This window comes from Pimephales promelas, chromosome 5 (genome assembly GCF_988280905.1).
Source record: "Pimephales promelas chromosome 5, fPimPro1.hap1.1, whole genome shotgun sequence".
Taxonomy (NCBI): domain Eukaryota; kingdom Metazoa; phylum Chordata; class Actinopteri; order Cypriniformes; family Leuciscidae; genus Pimephales; species Pimephales promelas.
The window spans coordinates 39,783,726-39,797,177 of NC_142773.1; the positions used below are offsets into that span (position 1 = coordinate 39,783,726).

The 13,452-nt window shown below is 36.8% G+C and overlaps 1 protein-coding gene across 3 annotated transcripts; it reads left to right on the plus strand.

The window, feature by feature from the left end:
- Positions 1-1,614: 1,614 nt before the first annotated feature.
- On the plus strand, positions 1,615-12,679 carry spmap2 (sperm microtubule associated protein 2). 3 transcript variants are annotated; one of them, XM_039675568.2, is made up of 7 exons: positions 1,615-3,046; positions 3,283-3,401; positions 7,637-7,701; positions 7,905-7,971; positions 9,335-9,461; positions 11,787-11,949; positions 12,027-12,679. In XM_039675568.2, exons 2-7 carry the CDS (start codon positions 3,340-3,342, stop codon positions 12,266-12,268), a joined length of 726 nt encoding a protein of 241 aa, XP_039531502.2. In that variant the 5' UTR covers positions 1,615-3,046; positions 3,283-3,339; the 3' UTR covers positions 12,269-12,679. The 3 variants fall into 3 exon arrangements, with proteins under 3 accessions (XP_039531502.2, XP_039531504.2, XP_088987654.1); XM_089131528.1 differs by lacking the exon at positions 1,615-3,046 and having other exon boundaries at positions 3,064-3,401; XM_039675570.2 differs by lacking the exons at positions 7,637-7,701; positions 7,905-7,971.
- The last annotated feature ends 773 nt before the right edge of the window (positions 12,680-13,452 follow it).

The window sequence follows — 13,452 nt, forward strand, 5'->3', positions numbered from 1 at the left end:
TTCATAATATAACTATTTTTGATCAAATATATGCAGCCTTGGTGAGCATAAGAGCAACACGTAATTCTTGAAAACTGTTTTCTGTCAGTCTAAGTGCTGTACTAGATGAATACTGGTGTTTGTTAAGAGATAGCTAATGTGACGTATTACCAGAGGTGAACGCAAAGCATTTTGGGAATCTGCGGCTCAAACAGCGCACAAGATGCCGTCTACCTGCTGTGATGTAAACTGTAATAGCCGTTCTCACGATAGAAGTGGCATAAAGCTATGGTACGGAAAGTCCTTCATTTTAACGAACCCTAAATTTAATTGATTTCCGTATTAAATAAGACGCATTTGATTTTCTATGTAGAATACGTAATGTTGAATATGTAAGCTCTTTGGACAAGGAATGAAAACCAATGCTATGATTAATGTCCAAAAGATGGGACCCACAGACTCTTTTGAAATGGGGTTGGAAATATGTTTTGCTTTTTAAACAGTGTGTGTGTTTGGTTGGGTTACCGTTTTAGGTTTAGAGTGTCGCAAATAAAAGCACAATGTTGTGTTTTATTGCAAGTGACGGAGGTTGTTCAACTGTACGGTTGCTCATATTCTTCCAAATATCTTCTGTTGTGTTCAGCAGAAGAAATAAACTCACACAGGTATGGAATAACACGAGGATGAGTAAATGATGACAGATTTATCATTTTTGGGTGAACTATCCCTTTAATGCCTTTGTGGATTTTACTCTAGAAAAATGTAATATTTCAACCTGTTAATGAATTATCAGGCAAAACAAATACTATGGTAAATATTTGGCATGTGTCTACATGTATAGTGATTTGTGCTCATATGTCATACTTCAGCATGTTGAAACACACTGATGTTCAGAGTTTTGCCCTGCAGTGACAGCACAGCCCTTTTCTCAAGAGCCGTATTATAGGCTTCAAAGATCATTAAGCTTCACATGGGTTTAGCAGATTATATTTGTCCTCATTAGGATGTAATATTTATATAATGACTGGCAAAGAACCCTCTTTATTTTAGGAATTAGGGTTCTTGTGTCGTGTTGGGATTGATTTAAGATGTGTATTATCACACTTAGTACATGGATACTTAATATTATCCAGCGTATTGCACTGATGCTTAGAAGACATGAAATATTGCAATGAGTTTATTTTACTATATGAAATATTTACCTTGTGCACTTACATGTATTGAATGTGTACTTAAGTGTATCATTTTAAAAAAAAACTCAGATAGATTAATGAAATAAAAAGCCACTTAAGTGTGTGTACACGAAAAAATATGATTAATAAGTTAAGACAACATGACATAAGTTATACAAGACTCAACTCATTTTTTAAAGTCAGTTTTATGTAATTTAAGTTGATTTGACTTAAACGTCGATGCTGATTGTGAGTTGCTGCCTTAAATATTTAAGTACAGTCACAATAAAAGATTAATTTTAAAGTACACCATAAATCATTGTTTTAATAATGTGTTGTCATGCTTTAAATATACTTGTTTTGATGATTATAATTTTGACATGTTATTTAATGTTTTTTTTTTTTTTCTTTTTAAATGTACTAAATTGCAACTTCATTACAAATATTTAAAAAAAAACAAGTTTCAGTAGAAATTGCATTAAAGTAGGTAAATTCAGGATAAATGGGACATTTTTTTCCCCAGGCGTCTCAGTGGGACAAATTACAGGTGAATACAGATAAATTTTGTCCTAATTTATCCAGAATTGACCTATATTTTACTTTATCATAAACACTTGTCAGTCCATACGGCAGTGCACTTTAAACATATATCAAACACAATAGAAGTAATTGTGGGGTCAAAAAGCATTCTAATGTTCATCTAAATGCATTATGTATGCATTTAATAATAATTTTATATTTAATTGTAAATAACATGCAATTAAGAGTCCGGAAACATTACATTCCACACTGTTTCAAAGTATGCTAAAGTGATGTGAAACTAGCACAGGGATCTTTTACCACTTTAGAGGTCACTGTACAAACATTGTATAGTGTGTTTGACCAATCCGAATATGATACGAAGGGTGTGTTGAGTTGAGTTGGCAGGAGTTGCAGTGAGATCTGAATGAAAGAGGACACACACTGATGAGTCCGTGCCAACAGCTGCTGATGGCCTTCTTTTCAGATGCATTTGTGTTTTTGTAATCTTCGTCATTGTGATCGTGGTTCCCTCTCTCCTGGGCTCAGTTACCAGTATTTGACTTTGGTGATCATTATGCAAGCTAAGCTCTGACTCGCATCTGCTGCTGTGCTGGAGCTCACACTGACACTGTTATTTATCTGAGCAGAATTAGCTACACCTCAAACTGATTATTTCATGCAAGTCAAGTGAATTGATTTTATTATCATTTAATTAATTATCTTGGGTCTGTATTTTGCAACCCAAAAGTGAGTCCAGTGCATAAATTCGATTTGCTTTTTTTCTCTAGCTGTGGTTATGTTGGTTTCACCTCACAACTTTATCCAAATTGAAACTGTAATATAATTGTGTGTGTGTGTGTGTGTTGTTGTTGTTGTTGTTGTTTTTAACTCATTGGGACTCTTTTTTTGTCTCCCAGTACATTTTGACAAACATTTTTGGTTCCATGAGTAAAACAGCTTATAAATCATAGAAGTGAAGTGTTTTGAAAATGTAAAAATGCTGAAAGTTCTCTGTGATGGGTAGGTTTAGGGGAAGGGTTAGCGTGGGGTGGTAGAATAAACAGTTTGTAGGCTACCGGATAAAATTGTTATGTCTGAAGTCCCCATAACATGAAAACAACGAGTGAGTATTGAGAGAGAATTCTTTTGTGTCTTTAAAACGTGATACGGGATTTGAGAATGTCCTTCCTAATGGCCTTGTAATAACGGCTGACTCCTATGTGACTCCTACAGAAAATGATTTTAAACCTCTGTATTTGTACAAAATGTACGTTTTTTTTTCCCCCAACGCATTTAATGAAGATCCGGGTAGCGAGCGTCCTGACGTCACCGTTCGCTATGGTGACACGTAACGCGCACTGACGCTTGGATCGGTGAGTGAGTTGTGGAAGCTTCTGTTCATCTAATAAAACAACATTTAAACGGCATTTATCGATATTATCTGAAGTTTTAGGTTATTCTTTCGCTTTGTTTTTTTGCTTTGTTTTTTCCTTCGAATTTATGCGCATACCAACATTCACTTTATTTGTATTCAGTTAGCCTGCATGTGTATGCAGATATATTTGCAATGGTTTGTTTATACATGTTAAAGCACACGTTTCTATTTCAGAGTTCAGCTATATCTACTGTAAGCTGTTGTGTTTAGTGAGCAGGAGCGCGCTTCACCATGGCCACGCGCACAGACCGCCTCGCGCTGCCCAAAGCAAACCTGCTCAGATTCCCAGACAGGTACACCAGCACAATCCTTATATAGGTCAACAGCGGGCCGTGTGTTTATATCATAGACTGTAAAAAATGGTTTATATACAACATCCCGATGCAAAGGTTTCAAATTACATAATTTATTTAATAAATAAATGTTTGCTATTTTCTTATCGCTCAATATAGTTAGGCAAAATAAGTGTTTATGTGATATATATATATATATATATATATATATATAGTACATAGCCTACATTATGTATGTAGGCTATATAGAACATACCTTGTAAAGTAGCCTATACATTATTAACAATGGGTAATGTGACATTTAAATGAAAGAAAGCAGATTTAGTGATAGTTGATATGTGCCTCAAATGTGAGAGAGAAATTTACAGTACTGAATGGTTTGGTTTGTACTAACAATCTCACAGGCAAAGTCTGTAGGAATTTGCTTGTATGCTAAGTGCTGGGGTCGGTAATAATCTCAGGTTATCTCAATCTCATCTAATAATGATCTCAGGTTTGTCCTTATTACGTTTCAGAGAGTTTTAAAAGTGGATATGCTATCAATTTGATAAAGCGGGCTTGCACATTGAGTATATCTGGATGTCATCAGCTAATGATAAAACCGTGTATGAGGTAGTATGTACAGTAAATAATGAATAGTAATGGTTCCCTGGGGGGCACCTTGCTTCAGGGATAGTCTGAGATCTAAAATCCTGCATTGAAATGTAAAATTGTCTATCAGAGAGATAGAAGGAAAACCAAAAAAGAGCAACACCCACATCTGAGAGGCAAGAAATAAGTAAATCATTTTAGATTAAATCAGGTTGAGAAGTATAGAGAGAAAGAGAGCCAGAGTCAGCAGAAAGTAGTAGACCATTTACTAACTTTACAAGGGCAGTGTCAGTACTATGAAATGGGCAAAAGCCAGACTGAAAGGAATCTAAGAGAGTATATTTCAACTAGAAAAGACAACCGTTCTTTCTAGTAATTTTGCAATTAATGATACGGTAGGGTTGAAATAGGATTAGATAGAACTGAGGGTTGAGGTTGGGTTTCTTGAAATGAAGCAAAGGTATATTCATTCATTCATTTCATTTTATTTGGTTTATCATTAACAAATATACAGCAACAAATATTCAAACAATTTTTACAACAGTCAAACAGTGCTCAGTTTTCTTCTTGCAACACTTGAAACAACAAAGTCATAGATTTTAATTACCCACACCTATCTATATGTAAATATCATCTTGTTTCTTAGGAGCCGTTTAAATCCACTTATTGTTTGTGTCAATTTTAGATCTGTATGCAAACAATTCCATAAATTCACTCCTCTTACAGAGATAGTTCTACATCTAGTGTTTGTTCGTACCTTCAGTTTTTTAAACAAACATATTCCTTTCAACTCATACCTACAATAACGTTTCTCAAACATACTCAAAATTTTATCAGGCAGCATTTTATAATACACTTTATACATTATCAATGTAACCTTGTAATCCACTAAATCATAAAATTTTAGAATGTTTAATTTTAAAAATAAATCATTGCTATGATCCCTATATTGTGATTTTGTAATAATACGTAAAGCTCTCTTTTGTAAAATAAAAAGTACAAAAGAGAGCATTGATATATGTATCAATGAAGAAAGAAACCGGTGCAAAGATGACAGATGGGCAGGAGTCCAGTAGATGCGGGTCAAGTCAACAAGATGAAGAGTTAGATTTCTAGATAAACTCAGAGACAGGAGAGTGATTAATTAAGAAAACCTAGTCAAAGAAGACGGCCAGTGAAAGAAAATTGCTAACACTTTAGTTTAAGGTCCAATTCTCACTAACTAATTGCTATTAGCATGCATATGTGCTGTTTGTTATTATTAGATTGGCTTATTCTGCATGACCATATTCTACATCCCTTAATCCACCCAATACCTAATCTTAAACTACCTTACTAGCTATTAATAAGCAGTAATTAGGAGTTTACTGAAACAAGTCATTGTTAATTAGTGACTATATATTTATACACTCTTAGGCCCCGTCCACACTACTGCGTTTTCGTTTAAAAACGGAGAATTAAAACGAAAACGATCCCCGTCCACACTACTGTTTTACCTGCGTATTAGAATTTATCTCCGTCCACACTAAAACGACTGAAAACGTGGATCACGTGACCATTCACCAACACTGGACATGCGCGCGCCGGTGTAAACAGTGGTTGGCGAATCAGGGAAAGATACGTCGTACGTACGTTTTGAATCTCCGGAGGGCGTTTTAGTATGGACGAGACAAAACGGAGGAGTTTACAAACGATGACGCAGAGGCTCACGCTCGGCTCTATGATTGGGTGTCATCAGTCATGACGTATCTTTCCCTGATTCGCCAACCACTGTTTACACCGGCGCGCGCATGCCCAGTGTTGGTGAATGGTCACGTGATCCACGTTTTCAGTCGTTTTAGTGTGGACGGAGATAAATTCTAATACGCAGGTAAAACGCTAGTGTGGACGGAGATCGTTTTCGTTTTAATTCTCCGTTTTTAAATGAAAACGCAATAGTGTGGACGGGGCCTTAGAAGCAGTGGTGGAGGAAGTACTGAATCTCAGTACTTAAGTAAAAGTACAAATACCCAGATAAATATTTACTTTAGTAAAAGTAGAAGTAACACAATGAAAACCATACTTAAGTAAAAAGTACTTTATTTTAAATGTACTTTAAGTATTAAAAGTAAAAGTACTTGCATAACAATTTATTATCTTAATGTCTATTTTCTAATGATTAATAAAACATTTAATTCTAACTCATTCAACCTAATAGCCTACTCCTATAATGATGTTCAATAATGATGGAAAAAAATGTCACCATTTCTGAAACAAGCTTGCAATTAGGCAATATCATGCTTATCCTTACTATATGTTAATAACTATGTTTGGCAGTAAACGCGATTCATTTATGGTGTAATTCTGAACCTCTTGGCTTGCCATAATCCTAACCAAACCAAACATATATTACACACGGTGTGTTTCCTATGCACGTAAAAACAAATTTTTGCGTATGAGTTGCATGATAAACACACTGCGTGTGAGACGCATTTAGTGTGACCGGGTTGATATACTGTATCTATGGCAACCAAACGTCACTGGTGAGACAAACGTGCAACGAACGGACGGTCAGATTACGTTTTGGCAGGGAAAAACTGATCAGAAAATGTAACAGAAGTTGTAGAAATGTAGTGGAGTAGAAAGTATAGTAATTGCTGCAAAATGTAACGAAGTAAAAGTAAAAAGTATGCACTATTTATTGTACTTAAGTAAAGTAAAGATACGTGAAAAATGTACTTAAGTAAAGTAACAAAGTATTTGTACTTCGTTACATTCCACCACTGCTTAGAAGAAATGGTTCTTTAGAACCAGAAATGGTTCCATCCCCCGCTTCATATATGGAACTCCAAAATGGTTCTATATAGAACCATTTATTTATTTTATTTTTTGGTAAAAGGTTTTATTGGCCAAGTACGGGTTCTATATAGAACCCAGAGGAACCTTTTTTTAAGAGTGTATAGAACCTTTTAGTGGTTCCAAATACGTAGCGCTGATAGAACCTTTTAAGGTTCTATATAGAACCTTTTCTTTTAAGAGTGTATATAGATAAATAATGAGTAATAATTAAGAACGTCTTACTCTGCTTTGAATGTCATTTGAAAATATAGATATACAAGACGTACCAGGACTTAAATGTGGCAACATCCTCTACAGAGACACAACTGCACTGCTGTGTCCCAGGAAAATAGAGACTGTCATTCTGTCACATGGTCAAAACCTCTGCGCTTGACCTAGTTTTTAAAAGAACAGGCGTGTTTGGCCACAGGGGGGCTCTTTGATTCACTCATACAGCACCACTGTGAATTATGCATGCTTTCACATCAACTCGTCTCTGCCGCATTCCTGTAATAACACTGCAGTGACATTGACCCCAACAGTAGTATCTTTAAAAATAAAGGTTAGTGATGCCATAAGAACCATTTTTGGTTCCTCGAAGAACCTTTCAGTGAACAGTTCATAAAATAACTACCTTTTCCTCTAGTGTGTAGAACATTTTAGAACCTTTTTCCACTATAAAGAAACTTTTGTGGATGTTCATGGATGTTAATGGAACCATCACTGTGAATGCCTTGATTTTTAAGAGTATGTGATGAAATACAGCAGCTAAATTTCTGTTTTTCTGCAATAATTACTTCTTTTGTATTCTTTTAATATCAAAATAGGCGTTCAGTATACTGGCTTGATGAACTACCAACCAGGTCAAAGAACGTCTCCACAACGGTCTTCGGTATGAGAATCACTTCATTTACCGAACGCCTTGAAGCATTATGAAAATACTGAAACATTATGAAAAATTATGAAACATAATCTTAATGAACGCGAGGTTGCAAATCTGGCACCTCTTTTACTTGACTTTTTGTGAAAGTTTACAATCTGTACTGTGTTTATTGAAAATATTTTCAGGAAAGATAATTGAGATTGTCTCCACAGAACTGACTCCTCGCTTGGAGCAGCTCGCCCAGAGCAAACAATCGAGACGTCTTTTTAAGAAGAGCAGGTGACTAATGTTACTCCCATTAAAAATACTTAAAGCGATAGTTCACTTTGAAATTAATTTTTGATATGTTTTAGCTTACCTCAAGGGCATCCAAGATGTAGGTGTCTTTGTTTCCGCAGTAGTTTCAATTTTGATAATTTAGGTCAAACCGTTTGCATCTATCAGTCATCTAATGGAGGTCTATGGTCACCACCTCAAAGAGCATGCACAGAGAAGTCCAAATTAAACATGATTTAATGACTCGTAAATGTAAGTACACATTGACGGCCTAAGACACGAAACGAGCGGTTTGTGTGAGAAAACGAACAGTATTTATATCGTTTTTACCTCTTGTTACTACAGTCACATCCAAGTGACCTGAAGGCACGGGCACGGAAGTGATCATGTATGCATGTATTAATACAATTTCCATTCATTCTTGAATTTTTTTTTTCCCATTGAATTTAATTGACTGTTTCACATGCACTGCACGCCCATCTTCATGTGTATAAGCTCATATTCATATCACTTTCAAAATATCCCAGGATGCTTATCTCATAATTTCAGTTTCCGTTTAGAGTTTAATAACCCATACAGTAAAACAACTGACATCTTCATGCAATAACTCGCTGTCCTCAAGGTTCCATTCAAACGCTAAACTCAGTCTCAAAGCTCATCAAAGGGCTTTTATTGGCTGCGTTCTCAACAGATGATTGCATCTGAAATGAGCTAATAAGCAAATATGAATTGAGCTCTCTCGGGTGTCATCTAGCTGATTTGAAGAAAAGAAAGAAGCTAGAAGAACATGATCACGATTCATGCATACATTTTCACATGAAATGGAAGGTCAAGTTGAGTGCTTGTTGACCTTTTTATTTTTGCATATGCACCGTGTACTGCAGAAATAGTATTATGGTAATATGGGATAGTTTCCTTTGAAATTAATTTTTAATTATGTTTTAGCTTACCTCAAGGGCATCCAAGATGTAGGTGTCTTTGTTTCCGCAGTAGTTTCAATTTTGATATTTTTAGGTCAAACCGTTTGCGTCTATCAGTCATATAATGGAGGTCTATGGTCACCACCTCAAAGAGCATGCACAGAGAAGTCCAAATTAAACATGATTTAATGACTCGTTAATGTAAGTACACATTGATGGCCTAGGACACGAAACGAGCGGTTTGTGTGAGAAAACGAACTTTCGACTTTTCTGTGCATGCTCTTTGAGGTGAACGCAGGGTAGATCCCATTAACTTCCATTATATGACTGACAGACTAGAACGGTTTGACCTAATTGGGATGCCCTTGAGGTAAGCTAAAACATATCAAAAATTCATTTCAAAGTGAACTATCCCTTTAACATAGCTCACATGTCTGTCCTCTCAGAAGGTCACCGGAGTGGACGGTTAGTGCAGCGGCTCTAAAAGCATGTCCTTCTCAAAGAGTGTGTTCGCTGGCTTCGCCTCGTGTGCCTGTTGATGGATGGCAGCCTGATCGCCCCCTTCTGGCTCCTGTGAGTAAATAGTTTATAGATGAAATAGTTTATTAAACTTGTAGACTAGATAGATAGATAGATAGATAGATAGATAGATAGATAGATAGATAGATAGATAGATAGATAGATAGATAGATAGATAGATAGATAGATAGATAGATAGATAGATAGATAGATAGATAGATAGATAGATAGATAGATAGATAGATAGATAGATAGATAGATAGATAGATAGATAGATAGATAGTGATTTTTAGCTCAAATAAATGGAATATAATTTTAATAACTGGTCATGAATATGTCCAGTTATCACAAAGATAGATTTAAATTTACCCATAAAAGGAATGGTCTGTATATACAACAAATTATAATCAGTTCTCTGTACAGGTATTAAATCCATAAATATTAATGCCATTAAATCCAGTGAAATTTTTGGATTCTGACAACAGCCAACGCTCCACACAGAGGTCGGATCTCACCATCATCGAGTGCATCTGATATTATATGAAGAAACAGAAAAAACAGAGACTAAGACCAGAAGAACTGCGGCAACGTCTCGAAGGTACTGCCTGCCTGCAAAGCTGCAGTGAAAAAGTTTAAGGCACTTGTGTAAAAATGCTGTAAATGAGAATGTTTTCAAAAATAATGTCATAATCATAAATAGATTTTATTTATCAATTCACTTTTATTAACTGTTTTTATGAATAGGTGTTTAGTACCCTTTACGTTTAAAACAGCTTTTGTCCAGGTATTGCACATAGTTTTTAGTTTTGCAGCTCTTTTCAAGCATCTTTGGAAACGTTGCCGCAGTTCTTCTGGTCTTAGTTTCTGTTTTTTCTGTTTCTTCATATAATATCAGATGCACTCGATGATGGTGAGATCCGACCTCCGTGTGGAGCGTTGGCTGTTGTCAGAATCCAAAAATTTCACTGGATTTAATGGCACAATTAATGTCTGGAAACGCAAACTGATATTTCCTACTAACAAAATATATAAATAACTGGCTTAAAACCATTTCTTTGAGGGGAAAATAGAAGTGTGCCTAAGACTTCTGCACGGTACTGTATATGTTTTCCATATTGTTGAAAGAAGAAAGTCATATACAAATAAGATGGCTTAATGGTGAGTAAATGCTAATTTTCATTCTTGGGTGGACAACTCCAGAAACTGATTGCAGTATTTGGCAGATCTTCTAATGTTCGTCAATCAGTCCCTCCAGGATTTCACGATTTTTTTTTTTGTGATTTTTGCGATCAAAATGACTGATTTTGTGGTGGTAATTTCCAAAAATTTGTGAAAAAATTTGCGATTTATATTTAACATTTACCATAATAGTATTCAGTCCTTCCAGAAAAACACGGAGTTTTTTTTTGTGATTGTTGCGGGCAAAAATTGATTGATTATGCGGCCAGTTTTCTTTAAAAATGCGATGGAATATGTGGTATATTTATGCAATTTTATGCGATGAAATTGCTGGAATTTACAAAAATTGAGGGAACTTGCAAAAATTGCGGTTTGATGAAAAAGAGAAAAAAAGTGATTCCCCCAACATCCTGTTAATGTAAGAGTCATTTCTTATTACTTCCTTTGATAAGCAAGCATACTACATCATAGAAAGTGCTGGGAATATTTAATTTCTCATCTTGTTTTATTTCAGACTGTAAGAGTGTAAATAAGGTGTGGCCCCTTTAAGAGCTGCGCGCTCCCTGTTGAACTGTCGAACACCCCATGTGTGCGGGTAATTTCTGTTTTAAGCTAGGCTACTACTTTTATCTTATGTTGTTTATTAAGTAACAATGTGACAGTAGTAGAACGTTCGACAGACAGTTATACGAGTTCGATTTGTGAGATGTCAATCGCCTCCGTGAGTCTGTCTGGCGTCGCGTAATTGCGTCACTTCATAACGTTCCCATGGAAACAGGGGGAAATGGCTGCTCTTATGTGAAGCAAACGCAACATTTTTCAACTTTCTGCTAAGATACATGTGACTTTTTTTTGCAACGAAAATGCGAGGATTATGAAATTATGCAAACCCCGCATATTTTGCACGGAAATCGGCAATTTATGCGGCGAAAGTGAAAGTGTATTTGAAAAAATGCGGCCCCCGTATAAATATGCGGACTTTGGCTGATTTTGCATTGAATTCAGCGATCGCATAATCGCGTTTTTCTGGAGGGACTGGTCAATGCTCTGCTTGTTTCTTTTTGTAGGTGTGTTTTTCTGTGTTACAGTTGCTTACACTTGTAAATGTTGCATCACAAGCCCTCCAGCACATTCTGCAGAGTATGTGTTCACTGTTTATTGCATGACACATGGCAGATCTGGATTCTTGTGCCTTTACAGTTACGCTATGCGGTTAAAACTGTCAAGCCGAGTCCTAGGATATGTCATTTAGCTCAACCCAAGAGAGCTAGGATGGTGTTATTTGAAGCCCCCAGCGTGGATTCAAGCACCCACACCCCTGGCGTTCCCACTCCGCCCTCCTCACGAATACTGCAGCTGGCCTGTGAGTCCATATCGGCACGTTTGGAGAGCTTTCAATAGGGATTTTCCGCTCCTCTCTCTTATGTTTTCAACTCTCAGCTCCTAAACAGGTTCACGCAGAGCACGCTTTCGCCAGGCCAGTGTCTGGGCCGGTCCCGGATTGTGTCCTGAAGGCTGTAGCCAGCGAGAGTCTGCAGACTCTGGCTCGACCCAAGACACGCCAGGCCCTGTTTGAGGGGTACGACCCCTACCGGGTCAGTCCCGCCGCCCGGGCCGCCACCGCCTCCCCCAGACTGATGGAGCTGTCTTTACCCTTACCACGCAAGTGTAAAAGCCAATAAACCATCATCCCTCCATCTTTAGTGAGGCTGGTTTGTTCGTTATCATTTAATCTACGCTATCTATGCATAGTTCCCACATGACGTCACAACATACGGGCATTTGCCGACCCGACATTAGAAGAAGCAATACGAGTTAAACGAAGTGAAATGAGTTTTGTGCTATAAAGTGAAAATGGTCATCTCCTGCTGGGGCCAGTGGATGTTAAAATCGTGCTTGAGGTTCAGTTAAAGCGATAGTTCACTTTGAAATTAATTTTTGATATGTTTTAGCTTACCTCAAGGGCATCCAAGATGTAAGTGTCTTTTTTCCACAGTATTTTCAATTTTGATATTTTTAGGTCAAACCGTTCTTGTCTGTCAGTCATATAATGGAGGTCTATGGTCACCACCTCAAAGAGCATGCACAGCGAAGTCCAAATTAAACATGATTTAAAGGGTTAGTTCACCCAAAAATGAAAATTAAGTCATTAATTACTCACCCCCATGCTGTTCCAACCCCGTAAGACCTTCGTTCGTCTTCGGAACACAAATGAAGATATTTTTGATTAAATTTGAGAGCTGTATAACTACCACATTGGCTCCAAAAGGACTGCCTCTTGACGGCCCAGAAAGTCAATGAAGAAAATGTTTAAATATCCCATGTGACTACCGTGGCTCAACTATATGTTTATCAAGCGACGCGAATACTTTTTGTGCGAAAAAACAAACAAAAATAACAAGTTTATTCGACTATTTCTTTTCTTCCTTGTAGGCCAGAACGAGACTTCCTTAGATTTCCACGACGCATGCGCGAGAATTGCGATCTGAAGTAGTGTAAGCTGGTGTATTCAGATCGCAAATCTCGCGCATGCGTCGTGGAAATCTAAGGAAGTCTCGTTCTGGCCTACAAGGAAGAAAAGAAATAGTCGAATAAACTTGTTATTTTTGTTTGTTTTTTCGCACAAAAAGTATTCGCGTCGCTTGATAAACATATAGTTGAGCCACGGTAGTCACATGGGATATTTAAACATTTTCTTCATTGACTTTCTGGGCCGTCAAGAGGCAGTCCTCTAGGAGCCAATGTGGTAGTTATACAGCTCTCAAATTTAATCAAAAATATCTTCATTTGTGTTCCGAAGACGAACGAAGGTCTTACGGGGTTGGTACAGCATGGGGGTGAGTAATTAATGACTTAATTTTCATTT